Source organism: Eschrichtius robustus, chromosome 17 (assembly GCF_028021215.1).
Source record: "Eschrichtius robustus isolate mEscRob2 chromosome 17, mEscRob2.pri, whole genome shotgun sequence".
NCBI lineage: Eukaryota > Metazoa > Chordata > Mammalia > Artiodactyla > Eschrichtiidae > Eschrichtius > Eschrichtius robustus.
The window spans coordinates 496,481-517,866 of NC_090840.1; the positions used below are offsets into that span (position 1 = coordinate 496,481).

Here is a 21,386-nt window from a genome sequence, read left to right on the forward strand (position 1 = left end):
TGTGTCAGGGTCTCCCGGAGCCAGGCAGCGGCAGAGCCACGACTCAGGACAAGGCCCTTCACTGAGCCCACCATGTGGGACAAATCAGCACCTCTGCCCTGCACAGAGGCAGCCCTGCGAGCACGAGGCGGGTTCCAGCACCGACCTGGGCCACAGCCTGCAAGGGGGCGACCAGGCTGCTGTGCGGGATCTGGATGTCGGGAAGGTCTCCGCGACGGTAACTTCTGTACAGGACGACGTGGGCCTCGTGCTTCATTTTTAACTCACTCTTCATCTCCTAGGGTCGTTAGCAATGGAGGAGGATTAGAATTCTCAATTAAGAATACCAGTAGCGTGTGAGCTATGAAACTGTCAGTGCCCACCGCTGACAGAAAAGTGAATCAGGGACTTCCCTGGCGGTCCAGCGGTTAAGACTGTGCCTTCCAATGCAGGAGGTGCGGGTTCGATCCCTGGTCCCACATGCCTCGTGGCCAAAAAACCAAAACATAAAACAGAAGGAATATTGTAACGAATTCAATAAAGACTTGAAAAATGGTCTTCATCAGAAAACTCTTTCAAAAAAAAAGTGAGTCAATGACAATTTCTAACCAAGACGGTTTAGTCACTACGCTTTACCAGTCTGGCAAATGAAAAATCCGCAACAAAGACCACTGTCAGATGAGCAGCGAAGATTATTTAAATATTTATTACAAAGAAATCTGAGTTTCTCTGAAATCAGAGAACTTGATTTAAAACTTTTAAAACGAGAGGCTGTGTTTCCGTTTTGTTGCTCTTAGGACAAACCTCGCGATGAGCGCCCCCACCCCCCCCCCCGCCGGCCCTGCTCTCTCCACGCGGGGCCCGTGCGACGCTGCCGGGAATGCACCCCTGCAGCCGCTCCCTCCGCAGGGACCGTCTCTGCGGCGCCCCCCACCCCGGCCTCTTTAACAGGCTCCCCAGCGTGCTCATCTCCTGGTTAGTTTCCGGCGCTGCCCCTGCCTTCTGTCTGCTGTACGCACCGGACCACAGCTCTGCCAGCAAGCACTCAGGTGACACGCCCCCAGCGCCCCCAGCTGGCGAGCGTGCCCAACACCGAGCGCGGGCCATTCCCGCCCTCTCCCTGAGACCCTCGGGGATCAGCCCGGTGCCTCTGCCCCCAAGCCCGCTCCTGGCTCCCCAGGAAGCCCAGGCAGGATTCAGGCTGAACTCGGGGCTCGCAGCTCAAACGCCTCCAGTGGAATGGGGCTGGCGAGAGGCCTTAAGTGTTGCATTAGTTGTACTGGTTGTCATAGTTACAGGGACGAGAGGGAGACAAAAAGCACGTTTTCTTTCCACAGGAGATCCAGGGGAACCATTCGACCACCTCACGCTCAAATTTGGAAGTTAAGTGGTTGAGGGTTTAAGCTGAGTTAGAACAAGACAGGGTTTTCACTCACAATCTGGCCCTGTAACAGCTGGTCATCCTCACTGATCTGTATCTCACACTGGAGCCAGGGCTACACACACTCTCCCATCACGTCCACATTTTGAGGAACGTCCAGCCGCCGGTTCGGGCCACACGTGTGGCTGCAGCGGGCAGCTCAGCGCCGGCCGTCCTCCTCGCCCACCCCCGTGGCACCGCCAGCAGTGCACCCCCTGCTCCCAGCAGCTTGCTGGTCCCGAGCTGGGTCAGGGCTCCGGCCTCGGCGTTGAGAGGGGCTGAAGCTGGGAGGCGGGACCCCAGGGGGACGGGCGGTCCCATCTCCACCACGTGGAGAAAGCCCGTCTGTCCAGAGAGAGCAGCCCCCGAGGGGAGGGCGGACTGGAGCAGCTCAGGGGACCCCCAGCGGGCTGCCGCCACAGTCGGGCTCTAGACCTCTAGACCAACAGGGAGCCTGTGTCCTCGGCCCACGTCCTCTGACAGAAAACAGCTACTTCTGATCAAATGCTAGAAACAGATACAAACCTTCTCTCGCTTTTGCTCAGCAACACCTTTCCTGGCATAAATCAAACTCAGTTTTTCTCGGTCCTTTAGAAACCGTCTGCGTAATCGCAGTATTTCTGCCCGACTGTCTGGACCTGAAGAACAGAAAACAGGCTGGTTATTCGTGGCCGACTTTGTCCTCCTCCCCAGAATCCCTGACACAAGAGCGAGGCTGTCTCTTAGCTCCATCTTTTGCCTCCCCTTAGTTTGGTTCTCAAAACAAAGCCCGCACAGGAAACCGCTGACCACTTCGGGAAGCTGGCGAACAGAAAGTCGTGCCACCTTGGTGCAGGCCGAGAGCCGTGCGGAGAGAACCGGCAGAGGCCAGACAGCACCCGAGGACAGCAGAGGGGGCTCGGGGACGCGAGGCTGGGGCAGAAACCCCGGGGGCCGTGAGGACTCCTGGAACCCCTGGGCCTGCAGGCAGGAAGGTAGAGATCTGGGCTCTAGGGGACCAACCAGCACACAAGGGGGGCTTCCACGCCATGGTGGAGGCCAGTCAGCACACACCCAACATGCAGCTACCACTCCAGACGCTGTTTATCGCCCTGGCTGGAACACAGTAAAAAGCTGAAAGTCACCAGTCGCTTGAGGAAAGCTTCAAATAGGAAAAACAGAACCAAACTATAGCAAAACAGCAAAAGCTGAAAGCAGACCATCTAGGAAAGAAATTCAAAAAATGATCATTTATCAGAAAGAGCAGAGTAGATACTGCAACAGTGGACCGATGGGATGTTCAGAGACCAAAAAGGCTCACGGAAACTAAAAACAGGGTGTCATCACTTGAAAGCACAGGTTAGAAGATAAGGTTAAAGACATGTCCCAGAACAGAGAACAAAAAGGGTAAAAACAGGGACTTCCCTGGTGGTCCAGTGGTAAAGAATCCACCTTCCAAGGCATGGGACGCGGGTTCGACCCCTGGTCTGGGAACTAAGATCCCACATGCCTCGGGGCAACTAAGCCCACGCGCCTCAACAAGAGATCCCGCGTGCCTCAACCTCCCACGTGCCACAACTAAGACCCGATGCGGACAAAATTTAAAAATAAATAAATAAATGAAATAAATATATTTTTAAAAAGGGGTTAAAAACAGAAAATTAGAAGGATAATCCATTAGGTCTGATAGCCAAACAGAATCCCAAAAAGAGAAAACTGACACTTGGAAATCATCATCAAAATCATCCACGGGAGAGGAGGGAACCCTCTTCCTAATGGAAAAGAACATGAAAAAGAATGTATATACATATATATGCGTAACTGAATCACTTTGCTGTATGGTAGAAATTAAGGCAACGCTGTAAATCAACTATACGTCAACAAATTTTTTAAAAAATGAATAAAATAAAATGTCTAGAGCAATGAAAAACAAAAACAAAACAAACAAACAAAATCACCCAAGCAAAAACATTCCAGAACCGGAAAACAGGAGTTAGCAGCCTGAAAGGGCCTTCCTTCAAGCCCAGGAAAATGGACTAAGACAGACCTGCACCTAAGGACCCTTTTGTGACGGTTCCTGAAACTGGTTCTAAAGAGAAGATCCTGAGAGCATCCCCAGAGTAAAGACCCTGTCCTCACAAAGGACCATGACGAGGCCACAGCAGGCTCCTCAGAGTCCAGAGCTCTGTCCCCGCAAGCACCAGTGCCTGCAGAGCAGTGACGAGCATCGCGTCACAAGAGCCGCCGCGCTGACCCCTACCCTGGAAGGTCTCCGGGGAGGTGCCCCCCAGAAAGGAGGACCAGACCGAGGAAGGACAGTCCGGGGCCAGCAGCCTGGACGCGGCACTCGGAGGCTCAAGGGGGATTTCACACAGACAACAGCTGTGCAACTCAGAGGAAACTAGGGGACAAATACGTAGAAAGCCAAACATCTAAAGAAAATAGTCATGTGCACAAGAAGCTGCTCCTGTAACTTTGTTTGAAATAATGAGCTAAGAGAAAAAAAGACGAAAAAAAAGGAAAGAAAAAAGAAAAACCCTAAATGTCTATTAACGGAATACTGACAGATAGTCTCCTGTATATTCATTCAACTGAGTCCTATGAAATGATTTAAAATAAACTTGTGCTATGTGTATCAATATGGATAAACAATACTGAACAAAACGTGTGCATGTAGAAAATAAAAGCATTTTATAATATTTTATAAAACATGCAGAGCAATGCCTTACTATTTTTATGAATATAAGCTATGAATAAAAGTACATAAATTATCTGTGGAAATGATCTACACAAAATTCAGGATAGAAGATTACCTCTGGGAAGGTTATGGAGGGGAGTGAAATACAATTTGGGAGAGTTTTTGTTCAGGGGTTTTTTATTAACTGAAATAATTGTGGCAAAAGGTAAATTTGGTAAAGCCTGGTTGTGGGTATAGGGATGTCAAATGTATTATTTTTATTTTGTCTATATCTGAAATATTTCATATTATAAAAATATAAATATGAAAAGAAGTCTGTTGGTTTAGAAACCTGAATGGCTGACACCTGGCAAATAAAGTTGGTAGAAGTAAAAAAAGAAAAAGAAAATAGTCATATACTCAATACCCTGTGATAGACCATGATGGAAAAGAATATAAAAAAAAGAACATCTCTGTGTGTGTAACCGAGTCACTGTGCCGTACAGCAGAGATTGGTGCAACACTGTAAATCAACTACACTTCAATTAAAAAAAAAAAAGAAAGAAAGAAAATAGCCATTAACGCCCAGGAAAAATGACTGCACAAGAAAGGAAAACAGGCCCACGTGACCCAAGCTCAGGCGTGAATTGCTCAGGCACGTGGGCGAGCCCAGCGTTAGGGCAGGCGCTTCCCACGAGTGGGTGCGGGGCGGGCGAGGGCCGGGGACGCAGAGTCAGAGAGAGTGACTGAGACCCAAAGGAAAGGGGCAATAAAAACGCCGACCAGAGCTGCGGAAGCCGCACCAGAGTTCTGGCCGACGGCGGACGCCGTCGCTTCCCGCGAGTCTGGGGGCGGCTGGCCTGTCTGCTGGCTCCCCACCTGAGCCTCCGCCCCGCCCCGCCAGCCTCCTTACCTGCCCCGCCCCACCCCGGCCCCGAGCTGGCCGTGTGTGTCCTCGCTCCCCGCCGCCCAGGCCTGGTCTGACCCGTCTCCACCCCACCCGGACCGCAACCCTCGGAGGCTCAGCCTCCCCATCCGACCTCCTCTCGTGACCCCTAAACTTCCAGAAAGTCACTGAGTGACGGGGCTGAGCCCACTTTACTCAACCGCTTTCTGGACCCCGAACCGTGCTCCCACCGTGCTGGGCTCCACGCAGGCGCCGGGACGCGGGGACGGCCACAGGCGCACGGAGGCGGGCGTTTCAACACACCTCGGCGACCGCCTACCTTTCGCTCCGTTATCCACCTCGTCCCCTGGGAGGCCCAGCCTTTTCTTCCCGAAGTCGGGTCCCACTGACTTCGGGGCTGTCCCGCGCAACCCCTCGGGCCTCTTGTGGGCAAACAGCAAGGACGAGGACGAGGACGAGGACTCGGTGGCGGGGGCTGAGCCGTCCCCCAGCGGGTCGATGCTGCCCCCCGTCAGCCAGTGGAAGGAGCCTCTTCCCCCTGCAAACAGGCGTGACAGGCGCGTCAGGGCAGCGGGGACACGCCGGGGACACGCCGCTCGAGAGCAGGGGCCGCCACCTGGCAGCAGCGACCGGGACGGGAGCCGGCCAGGTCCCCGCGGGAAGACCCGGGCGGCGGACTCCCGCGTCCTCAACGTGAGAAGCGGGAAACACGTCACCTGCTCCTAAGAACGATACTTTGTGTCTGCGACAAGGTACTAAGGTCCACGATTTCTAGCATCAGTGTCATAAAAGTTCCACACTAACTGTCCAAATCACTCCTATTTCTAGAACCAACAGAATGTGAAGAAATCACATACAGGAAAAACACTGAAGTATTTACATAAAACGACTTGGGGATTTCACTCTACAGCTTGTACTTTGCTGATCAAAGGAAACAGCTGACTCATTTGAGAAAGAAAAGTTTAATGAACTACAAACACAGTAGATGAATTTGGTTTAGCTCTGCTTTGCTTCTGAGGTAATAAGGGGTTTTAAACGTGATGCACTAAACGAAACCAAAACATACACGTACTAAGACTTTTCCTGCTTTCTCCAATCAGAAATAACCCTTTTCTTCCCTTTCTTTGCCGTGGTGGACACAGGACGCCCATCGGACTCCACGCTTCTAAGGGCCCAGCATGCCTGCTGGCTGAGCGGCCGTCCCCACCTCCACCCCCAGGACTGTCCCCACAGGACTCCTGCCCCCGCCCACCCCCCGAGTCCGCCCTCCAGGCGAGTCAGCCCCCCTCCTCCTTCACGTCTCCTGGGGGGGCCCTGCTGCCCCGACCGCCGGCGCCCCGCGGCGGACGCGTCACCTGCACTCTGTGTGGGTGTGAAGTCGAGCTGCTGCTGGGTGGCCCGGACCTGCCCGGCCAGCACCCGCCGAGCCGACAGGGGCCCATCCTGCGTCCGGGTCTGGAGCGCGCTCTGGGAGGCCTGGGTCTCCAGGAACATCGGCGTGAGGACCGCGCTCCGACAGCGCCAGTCGGGATCAATAGAATACTCCTGCACATGAGAGGTTCAGATGAAGCAGGGGCCCTTCTCGGCAGCACTCACGTGTTTTATTTAAAATCTAATAGTCCCATCAGCACATGCGTACGATAACTTCATGTGTCTCTGTGGGAAGTAGCTATAGCATCTTTTTAAACTGAGTTTTAACAGAACAGTTATCTGCCAACTAAACAAACCCATCAGTACTGGGGAGGGAAAGACCCTTCTCCACTCCTCAGCATTCAGCACCCAGAGGCTCACTCCCCCCTCGGGAAACGCCTCGGCTCCTCTGAGCACCCCGCCCCCACCCGGCGCCCAGACCGCCAGGCGCTGGGCACACGGGGGTGGCAGGGCGGGCTCTGCTCCAGGAGCTCTGAGTCAACGTGCAAATCGCCGCCGGGGCTGCCGGGCCGAGGCGCCAACGGGCATCTACGTGGGCGGCGGGAGGGGAGAGAGGAACAGCTCCGTGGCGGCTGAAGGGACGAGGGCGCGCCGCGTGCAGGGTGGCGCACAGGCGGGCGTCGCAGGAAGAATGTGCGTGGGTTCCACATAAAATCAGGAAACCAGCACCCTGGTCGTCAGGGAGACGCCAACCAAACCGCAGCGAGACATCACCTCGCACCTGTCAGGATGGCTGTCATCAGAAGGGAGCCCTGTGCACCGCTGCTGGGGCTGTAAGCTGGTGCAGCCACGGTGGAAAACAGTTCCTCAGGAAACTAACAATACAACTACCATATGATCCAGCAATTCCACGCCTGCGTGTTTATCCAAAGAGAACGAAAACACTAATTTAAAAAGATACAGGCACCCTGGGACTTCCCTGGTGGCGCAGTGGTTAAGAATCCGCTTGCCAATGCACGGGACATGGGTTCGAGCCCTGGTCCTGGAAGATCCCACATGCCACGGAGCAACTAAGCCCGCGAGCCACAGCTACTGAGCACGCGCGCCACAACTACTGAAGCCTGCGGGCCTAGAGCCCGTGCTCCGCAACAAGAGAAACCACCGCAACGAGAAGCCCGTGCACCGCAACGAAGAGTAGCCCCCTCTCGCCACAACTAGAGAAAGCCCGCGCGCAGCAACGAAGACCCAATGCAGTGGAAAAAAAAAAAAAAAGATAAAGGCACCCTAATGTTCATAGCAGCACTATTTACAATAGCCTAGACATGGGAACAACCTAAGGGTCCATCGACAGATGAATGGATAAAGAAGATGTGGTGTACGTACACACGCACATGCACACACACAATGGAATACTGCTCAGCCCTGAAAAAGAATGACATCCTGCCATTTGCCAACAACATGGATGGACCTTGAAGACTACATGAAGTAAGTCAGAGAGAAAGACAAATACTGTATGGTCTTATTCACACGTAGAATCTGGAACAAAAAACAAACCAAGCTTACAGAAACAGAGAACAGACTGGTGGTGGCGAGGGGTAGGGGGTGGGAGAAATGGGTGAAGGGGGTCAAAAGATACAAACCTCCAGTTATAAAAGAAGTCAGTCCTGGGGTGCAATGCACACATGGTGACTACTGTTAACAACACACTGTGCTGCGTATCTGAAAGCTGCTGAGAGAGCAGAGCTTGCAAGTTCTCACCACAAGAAGAAAACGTGTAACTGGGAGGTGACGGATGTTAACTGGATTTATTGCGGTGACGACTTTGTAATATGTACAAATACCGAATCATTACCTCGTACACCTGAAACTAATCCAATGCCATACGTCATTTATACCTCAATTAAAGAAAAAAGAACGGCGTTTAACACTAGTGGACAATGTCTGCTGAGCAACAGGCAGGGAAAGCTCAGATCACAGGGGTGAGAGCTCACCTGAAACTCACACTCCGACAGAGGGTGCTCAAACACGGGACTGCGGAAGTCGGGGCTCATGCTGGTCATTTCAAGCAGAAAATCTGTCGCTAAACTTAAGAAGTGCACTTCTATCTTAGGAGAATATAAGGAATTTAGGGCCAGCAAGCGGTCCAAGGTGTTTGACGGCAACCTAGTTTCGTGGCTCCAGAAGTTCCGAATCATTAATCTGAAGGGCAGAGAGGAAAGAAGAGAAGGAGGCCTGTACGTGTGCCCGGCAGGGAAGGCATCTCCTCCCCCGCCCAGAGCTCAACGCAGGACAACCACACGCAAAGCTGTGTCAAAAGGGTAAGCTGACTTACAAACAACGTATTTGCTGAAGGGGAGAAATATTCCAAAATGTTAGCATATTTAGCAAGAGGTGAGTAACTAGGTGATGTTATTCTCATCTCTCTTACCTGGGAAGTTTTCAAAGATGAGAATACAACATTAGATATTTTGAAACTGAGAAAACATTGAAAAAAATTACATATATAGTCCTTCGTTGCCGTGCTAATAAGACAATTCACTCCAAAAGTTAGTGCCATAAAATATTCAAAACATAATATGAATATAAAATATTCAAACTATTCTGGTTAAAAACCAGATTAGGCTTTATAATTTGTGAATGTTTAAGAAATCCAAATACAATTTTTAAAAGCTTAATGAATTAAAACTTCCAGCACAGTTAAAAGTTAGTTGATATACGGACTCGTACGAGAAAGTCCACACTGCTCCTTACGCAATGCAATGCAACGTAATTAGCCCTCGGGGAGAACAACTGTCCTTCTCTCTCCATGTGCGATTACACTGTAGCATCCTCCAATTTCCAAGGTTTCAAACATGTCATCCGATACTGACACGTATAGTGAGATCTCACTCTGGGTTAAACGGGAAGCAATAACCCACTTTTTATTACAGACTTCTCACCTTGAAATGCTGTACATCACGGCACAGCAGAGAGAGTGTGAACCCACGCCACTTTTTCAAGGCTTTTATGTTAAAGTAACGTGTCAGGATTTTTAGGTCTTAATGTGATTTGAAATACATTTTTATTACACATTATGGAAGCAGGAGGCAGAGAAAACGCTGATACTGCAAATGTGCTTCCAACGCCTCTGAAAGACCCCACACTGGCCAAGAAAGAGACCCCCTGAGTGTGCCCGCCCAGCCCAGCTGTTGCAGGAGGGGGCACATACTGAAGGCCGGGATTCTCGTCGGTCAATCCTTGGATCAACACGTCTTTCGCCAACTTGAATACTTCCTGGGAGTCATCATCTGCCTGACTCTCTGGATCACTGAGAAAAGTAACAAAATGACAAACCCATTAATGCTCCTTCTGTTGCTTTTGTTCAACCCCAAGAGCACCGTCCAGAACTGAAGTAACAAAACCTGCCTCTTCCCGCGAACTTCCACCCGCCCTCCGGCGCCTGCCCCCTGACGCGGGCCCTCGGTGCGTGCGGCTGGGGGAACAGGGCCGCAGAGGCCCCACGAGGAGTGGCGTGGTCGCAGCCCTGAAGGAGGAAACATCCCAGCAGCCCCTTTCCTTAATCTTGTCAGACTGTAAAGGGATAACTATGGAAACAAGTTACACTTCCAACTCAACCCATAATACCACGCTCTGAATATTTCCCACAGGTAACACAAAATCAATTAAGGTAAGGATATATTTCAATACACTAAACTTGTTTCAATTATTAATGACATATTTTTAAATGCTTTATCATTCATCTTAATCGTTCCAGACTGCTAAAGGCACCCAAACGGTCCCCCGAAGACAGCGCCGTAAACCGTCAGAGCGGAGCTCACCGGTAGTTGTCGTGAACCCACATGAGGATGTTGTACATCTGCTCCCGGCACAGAGCGGAGGGGTGAGACAGGAATTCCGCCACAGGGCTCAGGAGTCCCCGGAGCTCCACGGGCTTCAGTCTTGCCATCAGCTTGTAAATTATGTCCAAACACACTTTCTGTCTCTCGTCGTCTCTACGGTAAGAGGGAGTTTCAAAAACACACAAATTCGACAGTTGTTATTACTAGACTTTCAGATATGACAGGTACCTTTTTCTTTTTTGTGCTGTTCTGTATTTCAAAATATGGTATTATAGGTAATACTACACTTATATAAAAATTACATTCTTGAAAATAATTATCGCGGGCTAGATTATTAAAAGTAAATTAACAACGTGGTATCTTACCTGGATCCTAGAATAGAAAAAGGACGTCAGTGAAGAAACTGGTGAATCCAAATAAAGTCCAGTCTTGTTAACAGAAATGTACTAATGTTAACTTCTTGGTTTTGACAAACTCACCGTGATTATGTAAGACGGGGAACCTGGGTGAAAGGTGTGTGGGAATCCTACGTACTACCTTTTACCTTTTCCGTAAAAATAAAATTATTCCAAAATAAAAAGTTCATTTTTAGAAACCTGGCAATGTCAAACAAAATAAGCTAAACAGAAAGGATATTACAACTTTAAAAAATGACTTCAAGTGCTAGTCAGGCACTGGCACGTCAAGCAGGGGGTTAAGCGCAGCCTCGGTCCGGACCGGGTGCACACCTACTTCCTCGTGTGTCTTCCTCCTTAAATAAGCGCCAGCTGAATGCTCTCTACACAGCAGATACTTAGTAAGCACTGAACGGAGAAAATCAGGACACAACGACACAGTTCATCACTGTGTAAAAACGTGCACACAGGCAAGACGAGAAAAGGCGCAGACGCAGAGGGAACACACACTCACTTCGCGACAACCTAAAAGCGCCTTGAGTGGAGGGAACAGCTGAGCAAAGGGACGTTTTACGAGCCAGCTGCATCCGAGGACCCACTCACCTGTGCCTCATGAGCTGCGCGAAACCCCTGCTCTCTAACTGCAGGTACAGGTCCGCCCTCTCGTCTGCACGACACAGCACCACCTCCAGGCAGAGCGTCTTCATCACGCCATGGGCCCGCGGCAGCAGGAGAAGCACAGAGCTCATGAACCTAGGCAGCGGGCAAGGCCGGTGAGCAGAGGTGGCGCCGACCCCCACCACCGCCCCCCATCCACCCCGCCCCCGAGCAGGAGCAGGGAGGCGGCGCTGACCCCCACCTGTCGGCAAGAGGAGGGAAGTTCTTGGCGGCTCTGTTCAAGCACACGATAAATTTGTCCTCTGCCGCGTGCTGATGCCGCTGCAACTGCTTTACCACCAGTTCGCACACAGACTCCTCCAGCGTCTGGAAGATTAAGCTTTGTCTCAAATACACACCAGGCGGGAACTTCGGTTAAGTACAGCGTCACAAGGTGGAGGCCCCGGGGGGGCTCTGAGCACTGGGCACCTCCAGAGGCTCGGGGGCTGTGGCCACACCCCAGGCGTCAGAACGATCAAGATTATACTTCCTTCTGACACCAGAACGCTGCCAGCAAGTCACTTGAGAAGCTGAACGAAAACCAGCGGCTCAACGGTGCTTAGTGTTCACGCCTCTGGTCAAACCAGCTTCAGAGAACTCGATCTGCATGCGCCCTGCCCATCCCCCTGCACCTGCCTTCCCCTGCCACAGGTCCCCGGCGGCCTCTGGGCCGCTCCCCCAGAGCCTGTGCCCACCAGGGAGCAAGTGCCCAGCCACAGAACACGGGACCCTGACGGCACGGGACAACGAGGGAGCACGAGGGGTGATCGGGACCGGAGCCCACGGTCCAGGGGCCAGGCTGGTCAGTGGTCAGAACACAAGTGACCCCTACTTCTGTGTTCCACTCTGCTTTCCAAAGCTCTACACTAAATCAATGCCATTTTATATTCAGAAAAGAACTATGCAGAACAAGAGGGTTTATCATTCCCATTAAGTTGAAATTTAAGTCAAGAGAGATGAAGCCTGGGCTGTGCCGTAATGCGCTCCACCCACGGTGAAAATTAAGCGTATTATGTAAATTGAAACCCACCACTAAAGGACATTAGAATCGTATCGTTACAAGATTGTGAATTTGAATACGTTTTTATTTTACAAAAATAGCTAGTAGTCCCGAAAACAAATTATAACTGAAGTTTGATTTTCTTGGGGGGGGGGGGGGGGGGGGGGGGGCGGGGGCTCTATTTCTTCTTAGCTTAATTTAATTTTGCTAAATGTTCTAAATCCAAATAAATGCCTTACTGGTGAAATGGGCAGGGGTCCAGTATACTGTGGGCGGCCTTGGTGCCCTCAGGACCCCCTGGCTTCTCCCAAGCCGCTCCTCGCCCTGGCTCCTTGCAGGAGGGGAGGGGACTGGAGACAGGAACTTGGGGACCACGCACAGGCAGTTCTCAAGCCGTGAGGCTGGGGGAGAAGACACGGCAGTGCAGGAGAGGGCAGAGAGTGTCCTGCAAGCAGTGACAAAGGGCCGAGGACTGGTCCAGCGTGCCGTCCTGGGCAGGCTGCAACCCGGCGTCTTGTCACGGTGGGGGACCAGCTCTGCAGGCCCCAGCATGCTAAGCCACAGGGAACAGCCACACGGTATTAAGTTACAGCCCGCCATTTCCATACATGGCCCACGCGGTTCTACGCATGTCTTAATGATAACTTATGGAGAATGCGTGCCGTGCTTAGAGACGCGACCAGGCCCTTCTCACAGTCGTGCAGAGTGGGCAGGGCAGAGATGGAGAGCCCTTCCCTGAGAAGCCCTCTCCTATCCAACAGCTACATTACGTCCAAAAGTACAAGCGGAGGGCTCTACCCGTTTACTTCGCCTGAACCACAGCAAGGCTCTACCAGGACAGTTTCTCCAAAAGGGACTCCTGAGGCCAAGTTCAGAGGAGTGAAAGCTGCTTACATACTCATATCCTGATTTTTACAATAAAAAGAAAGTTACCACCTTTACATATTTGCCAAGTTTCCAAGAGTCTGGAAGAAAAAAAAAAATCACGTCTTTTTAAAAAACTGAGCACTGTATTTAGTAGGAAAGAGAGTAAAATAGTAATAACTCCAGAATGCCCACTTTGGTTTCCTAGTGTAGGGGCTACAAGTAACAAGAGCCACGTCAAGTCAAAGCTGAAACAGAAGTATTTATATAAAGCGCACAGCACACTTACCTTTTCTCTCCCGGTTAGATATCGAAGAATAAGTCCCAGAACTTCTGCTGCTGCCGCATACACCTCTTTATATTTGACAAAGGACATGTTATTGACCAAAGGTTGGAAGTACCTACGACAAATGTAGAAAGTAAATAAGCATAAAACCACCCATCCCATTGTCTGACAGAAGCGTATCACGACTTTACTCCCCAGGCCCAGAGATGAATGGCACCTGAACAGGGCCCAGACCACCTGTGCGGCTCCAGGTGCAGACACGCAGAACCTCTGACACAGCTGTGGAGGCTCGGCCTGCAGGGCCTGCAGTGAAATCAGCTGCGACCTGAGATCTGACCCCGTTAAAGGCGTCTATACCACAGGAGAAGGACATGCAGAGACTCGGGGGTTGGGGGGATGCTCCCAGCCTCATGACAGCAGGACGTGAGCTCAGAGAAGTCACTTGTCCAAAAGTTAACCACTTCCCGTTGACCCTGTGTTGGGCCGCACGTCCAGCCGTGACACCAGGCGCCCGGCGCCCCCGGTGCCACAGAGGCTGACCCTGGAGGACCAACGAGATAGCAAGAGCTTCCAAAGAGACGGGAAACGTCGGCAGGCGTGAACTTGACCAAGCAGCCGGCTCTGCGTGGGCCCCAGCTCCTGTGAAGTCAGCACTGTCCTGCTAAAGCCCCTCCACGTGGACCCCCCCGGGTGATGAGGAGCCGGAGGCTGCAGCTGTGGCAGAGACACAGCGAAGGGCAGCAGGGCCCGGCCACCTGCTTCATGGTCGTGACCCTGAAGTGACTGCTCTCCAGAGCTCATGTTGCTTTCAGGAATAAAGGGTGAAAATGTCACTTTAGAAAATAACAAAAATAGCTAACACCTTGTCTGCCAAAACTACGTGAAAAAATTACACTAATTTTTAAAAACTCACTTCCCTCATTCACTCCACTAACATATTTCTTCGAAATACTTTTAACATGGGTTCTAGTCCTTAAATTTATCAAAATTAAACCATATTCCAGTCTCCAGTCCGATTCAGGTACACTTCAACCAAAAAAAGAAACAAAGCGAAAACACGATACTTACTTCACACTTTCTATGCCGCATTTTGGGTCGTATGGAGGCAAGTCATTGGCCATTACAATGCCTAATAACTGAATTCCTATGGAATTGTCTTTAGAATTAGGATCTTTGCTGGAAAACTTTTCAAACATTAACCTGAAACGAGAGCATAAAGGAACAGTGTAACTTGTCATACATAAGAAGCCGGAAGACAAACACAAAACTTTCTATGGCTAATTTTCAGGGTAAGAAATACTTCTCCTTTTCCCGCCCTCTTTGTTCACACCCAGGTTACTCTGCCTTTGCAACACAGGCACTGCTACCTTTCTTACAATCTGATTACTGGTCCTAATCCCCCCTCGGTTGATAGTAAAACCTTTTGGCAGTTTTAGTTTGCCCCAGGTTGTGCCCGGCAGGAATCACCCCTGGGGGGGGGCAGCGAAGGGCAGGGCAAACCCCACACCTGCAGACGATGGCCGCCCAGAGGTGCTTCTAGTAAGGAACGCGGAGCCTGCATTCATTAGTGGCAACAGTCCACCTTACCAGTACATTCCACCACGGATCACATTCCTCCTTCTACCCGTTCAAGTAATTTTCACTGTAATCATCGTGCACAACGTGCTAGGTGTAAAAGATCTTTAAACGACACTGCAAAATCTAGTAAATTTATACCTGTAAGGGATGGATAAACAATCCTTCCAGCACTCAACAAGCGTCTTTATAATTTCAAGGTTATGTCGAAACACAGCTCTTTTTTGATGAAAAACGTGTTTCATTAGAAAATGAAGCAATCGATTTGCTAACACTTCATCTTTGGGGACCCCCTAAAAAGATACAGAAATTCTATGTAAATACGTAGCACTGCACTCTGGGAAAGCATTTTTTGACCCGAAAGTCCATTTATAAAAGAAAGTGGGCGGGGCTTCCCTGGTGGCGCAGTGGTTGAGAATCTGCCTGCCAATGCAGGGGATGCCGGTTCGAGCCCTGGTCTGGGAAGATCCCACATGCCGCGGAGCAACTGGGCCCGTAAGCCGCAATTACTGAGCCTGCGCATCTGGAGCCTGTGCTCCGCAACGAGAGGCCGCGATAGTAAGAGGCCTGCGCACCGCGATGAAGAGTGGCCCCCACTTTCCATGACTAGAGAAAGCCCTCACACAGAAACGAAGACCCAACACAGCCATAAATAAATAAATAAATAAATTTAAAAGAAACTATCAATCATTTAAAAAAAAAAAAAAAAAAAAAAAGAAAGCGGGCATTCAACGGGGAGTCTGCCTCCGGGTTAAAAGCCACCTGTGCGGCTGCAACACGAAGGCTTCACCTAGCGGGCCTCCACCCAGCGGGCGGAGAGGCCGCCGGGGCCCTGCAGCACCCCTGCCCCCGCCAGACCCTCGGACCCTCCCCAGGGCCTCTGCTGGGACCTCCCTACGGGGAGGGAGGGGACCCTGAAGACGCCGCCCCTCCCCACTGCGTTCCTCCCAACCCCAGGGTCCCACCAAACTGCTGGAGCCTTTCCGTTGGGGCTCCCTCTACCGTGACATGACACCCACATCTGTGCCGGCCCCCTGACCCTCGACCGGGAGGCTGTTCCGTGGGGTACACGGAATGGGTGTCGGGGGCAGGGAAGACGCGCTTCCTCTGGTTTCAGCCTCTTGCTCAGACTACTGCAACGCGTGGTGAAAGGTTCACTGTGACGTTCACCTTGGCTGTTGCTCTAATCAGTTACCCTGACACCTGGCAGCTCACTCTCCTAGCCCAGCTGAACGCCTGACATCTGAACCAACCTCTTCCAACGGCTCCTCAGTTAGACTTGGTTTGCTGCAAAACGGGACGGGCACATCCCAACACAAACACGTGGGACAGCTCCGTGGACACGTATTACGTTGGATAAGGGCCGTCCCAGGACATCTTTCCACGAGAACTCTGGACACTATTAGTGCTGACATCTTTAAGCCAGCGGGCAGAGCTCCAGCACACAGACCCACCCTGCGTCAGGACTGGCCGGTGCCCTTCTCCAGGGGCACTTCCTTAGCAATCTCAGCCATCACAGGCCACCGTCACACTCTGGGAGTAGGGAGGCTGGCAAGACGAATGCCAGAGGCTCATGACCTCAGTCAGAGGAGACGTTTTCAGAACCTCACGCTCAGGGTCTACAGACGTTTATTTTACACGTACTTTTAATTAACCAGTGATCAGTTTCCGAGCTCCTAGCAAGTTAAAGCAATAAGCAAAACAGCACAAACACCTGATAGCTTAAAACTAAAAGCAAGGCTGGAGGAATTAAGGAAAGCAGACCCAACAAGACAGAACTGAGGCAGTCAAACGAGGCCGCCCGGGAGAGCAGCAGCACAGACGGGCACGATCCCGGCTGGAAACACTGAGGACGGACAGGGGCCGGGACCACGTCCAGCGCTGCTCGGGGAGCGGGCGCCAAAGACGCATCTGCTCTCACCACAGGAGTCGCTACTCCCGTCCACGAGAGAACCGTGGCCACGATCTCCACCACCATGTAGTGGATCCCGCCCCCAACGCTGTTTTCGGAGACCACCAGCTGCAGCAGGGGGCCGATCCAGTGCTTCGCGTGAGGCCGGAAGACCTAGGCGAGAGTTCAAAGGTCACATGTCACAGGAATGCCCTGAGTAACCACGATGTGAGTTCAGGAACACCATTCTATGTTACGACTCGAGCTAAATTCAAAACAGATGTGAATGCCAACAACTACGCTGCGTAATTCGATTAGATTCTCAGCTGAAGTCTTTCCTCACGGGCCCTGAGACCACAGCGCAAAGGAAAACGGGTTCTGACTGATCTGCTCTTTGCTTAAAACCCTTCTGCCACACCTACGCTCGGAGAAATAAAAACGAAGGCATTCTACACCAAGCTCTCCCCATCTGAGCAACATGCAGCCCTGGAGGATTCTACTTTTACCGGATGCAAATGCACAGGGTAAATTAAAAAGGAGAATATAAAAATTAGGTGCATGAGGCTAATTGCTTTTTCATTTCTTCCCATGCTGTAGAAGTCATTCTACTACAGACTAAACATGCCCAAGATCTCTGAAATCCAAAGCATCTCCAAACACTAAATTCCATTTAATCTATTTCAGAAACTGCAGACTGAAATGTAACTCAGACTATCAACCTTCTTCCCCTCTGCCACCTTCTTTTTCCAAATGTTTTCTCATCTACTCTCACAGCTTAAATCTGTGTGGTCACAAATCTTTTTTGATCATGTACCCCATAGGTTAAAAAAAAGTTTACACTCTCCACGTATGTCTACTGGTGTATTTATAAATTTTAAACATAAGCTTCTTTACTATATTATTAAACTGTAAGAAGAGGATAAATTCAAGGCTCAAGTCTTAAAAACAGCTGTAAACACAAGTTCTCATCTTTCGCTCCACAGCACAATGGGCCCCCGCCGTTCCCGAGCTCTGGGCATGTGCGACGCTGCAGGGCCACCTGCAGTGATTGCAGAGGCACCTCATGCCACACGCGTGCGCACAGCTCAGCAGCCCCCTTATCGAACCAGACGCCAGACGCCAGCTCCCGTCTGCCAGCCAGCAAGTCAGCACCCACAGCAACACCAGCTGGAAATCAGGTGTGAGCCCCAAGTATCGTGGGCTGAACTGTGAGCCCCAGAAGGATGCTGAGGTCCTCCTAACTCCCCGTACCTGTACATGTGACCCTGTTTAGAAACGGGGTCTTGGAAGAGCGTCGAGTTAAAAAGAAAGTCATTAGGGTGGGCCTTAACCCTGAGTAACAGTGTCCTTGTTAAAAGGGAAATTTTTACACATGAGACAGGTGTGTACACCGAGAGAGAAGACCATCCACAGGCCAAGAAATGCCCGCGGCCCACAGCAGCTGGGAGAGGCCCAGTCACAGCTTCAGCAGGAACCACCAGCCGACACCCTGGCCTCGGGCTTCTGGCTCCAGCGCAAACAGGGTCGTGGTTTCTGTTGTCTGAGCCCCAGCAGCTAGAAATCAAGTGTGATCCCGAGGAAGGGGCCCTGCTGCAGTCCCAGGCCAGGCCTCTTCTCCGCTCGAGGGCCTTGAGGGGCCTGCCGTCTGCTGCCTGCGAAGGCCCTCCTCCCAGCCCCCTTCAGAGGCTCCCTCTGCCTTTGCCCAGCCCCCTCTCCAACGGATAAACACAGCAACGAAGGAATCTTTCCCCACTTTCTTTGCTGCCGTAAACCAGGAAGGCTGGCAGCCATAAGAAAACTGCCAACACGTATACTTCCTAACACAGGTCACTTCTAACTCTAAAGAAGTTAATTTACGTGTTTTACAAGAAAATGACAAAAGAACGATGCTGCACAAATGACACAAGTCGGCGAACTGATTCAGAGAATAACGCCATGCTCTGACCCTGTACATCTTTCTTCACTGTGGGTTTTTTTTTTTAAGTAGATGCATGTAATTGCAAAGAATTTTTAAAGGAATCATAAATTACTTACTTCCTCTGTATTAATAACAAGCTTGGCTAAGAAGAGACGGATATTTAATGATACTGATGGATTTCCTAGTTTGTCGTGAAGAAATTTCATCCATGGAGGAAGACTTCTTGGCACTGAACCCTGAAATAATACACTCAAAATTACTTCAGTAAGGAAGCGGAACAAAACAGCTTCATATTTTGACACTACGAGACAACAATGACAGGGCAGGAGACGAGTGACAAGACATCACATGTGTCTGAGATGGAATCCGGTTTAGTCTTCGATGTGAACTGCTCGCTCTCAGCGTGACAGGGGCGAGTGGCGGTGAGTGAGACCGGGAAGATCAGCGCGCCTGTGAACCCACACCGCAACCCCGGCCCAGCCCAGGCACCTCTCCTGGCCGAGCAGCCTGCAGCCTCTGCATGTGCCGGACCAGCGCCGCCATGGGGGCCATGCACTCGTGCCGATTTAGCTCGTCCATCTCCAGCTCCAGCACGTCGCCTGGGACCTCGGGGTCTGGACGTTCCTGGGGAGGGAGAGGCCGGTGAGATGGCGGCCCAGAGGAGAGCGCTCGGCGTCTCCGGGTCAGATGGCTCACACACAGGGGACCTCACGTCTCCTCGAGAAGGATCCCATCCCCTCGCCCCCAGCCGCACGGCTCTCCTCCAGGGTCGCGCTCAGGTCAGGGTGTCACTGCAGACACCGGCCGCTTCGGACAAAGTTCAGACGTGTGCGTCCCGGCGGGCCCAGACCCTCTACATCTTGAGAGCCGCAGCCTGCGTCATTCTTAGTTGCCACTTTATGTAGAAAGTAGAGCTACTGAAGTAGAATTACAGAATAAATTTTTACCTATTTTTCTCAGTACTTTGAAAAACTTTGTAAACTCCTTAATTTGCCCTAAAATTTCAATCAATAATAGAACAAAACTTTTAAAACATTCTTGATCCTTTTTAAGAAAAAAGAGCAGGAAGAATCATTTTGTAAGTGTGATGCTGCACTGAGGTTCTACACACATGTACGGTGTATTTCACACACACACACACAGCTGATCTGGGTGGTTCCTAGCACAGATCGCTTCCAGGAAAGGACAGCTTAAGAAACGCTGAGAGCACAGCTTTGGATACAGGTCAGCCTGGGCTTCTAAGGGCTTGTGGGGAGTGTGCAGAGAGAGGAATAAAGGCGGCCCCAGTGAATCCCGTCCTTCCGTCGGCCCTGGTGGCAGCAACCACTCCAGAGCGCCACCTCCCAAGACGGACAGCCCTGGACACGCACTCCTCTCACAACCGCCGTGCCCGTGGTGTTTGGCCCCAGGCGATGGGTAACGTCTACAAACTGGGGCAGAAGAGAGAGGTGGGGTGTCACGGGTTGGTGACAGCAGGCTCACTCGGCACCGAACAGTAACCGACACACAACCAGGGTCACGGGAGACGAGAGAGACCGGCGCTCCCAGCAAGGCCCCCGGAGAGGCGGGAAGGGAGCGCGTGGCCACGGGCGGCCGTACCTGGGCCCACTCAGCACGCGGGCGGCCAGAGCCACCGCCTCGGGCCGCCTGCAGAGCTGGGACGGGGCAGGGGGGCGGGGGGAGGTTTCTCTCTGAAAGAACGACCAGCGTGAGGTCAGCCCAAGCTAGAAACGGAGTGCTGTGCCGGGAAAGCGGCTCTGTGAGCTGTGGATGACCCCGTGAGCTGCTGGACCCCAGAAGAGAGACTGAGCTCAACCTCTCAAAGCAGCTGTCAGACCCAGTGCACCCCCTGCCCGTCGCCAGAGCCCGCCCTTCAGGGAGGAGTTTCCGCTCGGGCCGGGGACGCTGACAGCACACACCCCTCCCTGGGGCGGGGGACAACAGTCAGCCAGCGCGGTCAGCTCTCTCGGGAGGGCCTCACCCTCCCGCGGCTCTGATGCAAACACTGACCTGACCGCGGGAGGAGCCCGGCTAACGTGAACCCGCCCTGCGTGCCGGCGGGGTCAGACGCTGCACCCCAGGACGAGAGGCTGGGGCCCCACCGCCCCGAGGCTCCCTTTCCCTCCCAGACAACAGCATTCGGTAATCACCCGTCTCCAGAAACGGCCGGCAGTGGACTGAGGGTCTTGGGAGCCATACGAGTAGCTCTGAACTCCAGTGCAGAAGTCGAACTGACTCATTTCCTCACTCAGGCTACTGTCTGCCAGATATGACAAGGAAGACATATAACACGGGCCGCCTGAAGCAAAAAGAGAAGGAACTACATTTACTCAAACTAGTAAGAAATGGGTTTCTCTACGCTCAAGTGATACCCGGATACCTGCACCAAAGGCGTTCATCAAACCCGTGGTTCTCACTCACCACCCGGGTCCACAAAGCAAAAAGGGCCTGGGGGGACCTCCTCGCACTCTGTCCCCACTGAGCAGTTACTCTTTGTCGCAAACAAAGGCATGAAGTTGAACTAGATCCAATTTTTGGATGTGACGCTAACAGAACTTCTTGCACTGAAAATTCTGATGATGTACACTCTGCCCATACAGCCTAACATAAACGCTGCCAAGAGATGCC

The 21,386-nt window shown here is 51.8% G+C and overlaps 1 protein-coding gene across 7 annotated transcripts in view; it reads right to left on the minus strand.

Annotated features, from left to right (window-relative positions):
- The window catches only part of PRKDC (protein kinase, DNA-activated, catalytic subunit), a 150,452-nt gene that overhangs the window by 42,079 nt on the left and 86,987 nt on the right, over nt 1-21,386 (minus strand). For all 7 annotated transcript variants that reach the window (XM_068525884.1, XM_068525885.1, XM_068525882.1 and 4 more), the window contains exons 46-61: nt 20,909-21,057; nt 19,248-19,382; nt 18,875-18,994; nt 16,871-17,014; nt 15,091-15,242; nt 14,443-14,574; nt 13,378-13,489; nt 11,427-11,551; nt 11,171-11,320; nt 10,152-10,325; nt 9,542-9,640; nt 8,325-8,532; nt 6,318-6,507; nt 5,282-5,500; nt 1,925-2,037; nt 146-277 (exon numbers count right to left, since the gene is read on the minus strand). In XM_068525884.1, the coding sequence (XP_068381985.1) occupies nt 146-277; nt 1,925-2,037; nt 5,282-5,500; nt 6,318-6,507; nt 8,325-8,532; nt 9,542-9,640; nt 10,152-10,325; nt 11,171-11,320; nt 11,427-11,551; nt 13,378-13,489; nt 14,443-14,574; nt 15,091-15,242; nt 16,871-17,014; nt 18,875-18,994; nt 19,248-19,382; nt 20,909-21,057 (2,354 nt within the window). The remainder of the gene's footprint in view (nt 1-145; nt 278-1,924; nt 2,038-5,281; nt 5,501-6,317; nt 6,508-8,324; nt 8,533-9,541; nt 9,641-10,151; nt 10,326-11,170; nt 11,321-11,426; nt 11,552-13,377; nt 13,490-14,442; nt 14,575-15,090; nt 15,243-16,870; nt 17,015-18,874; nt 18,995-19,247; nt 19,383-20,908; nt 21,058-21,386) is intronic.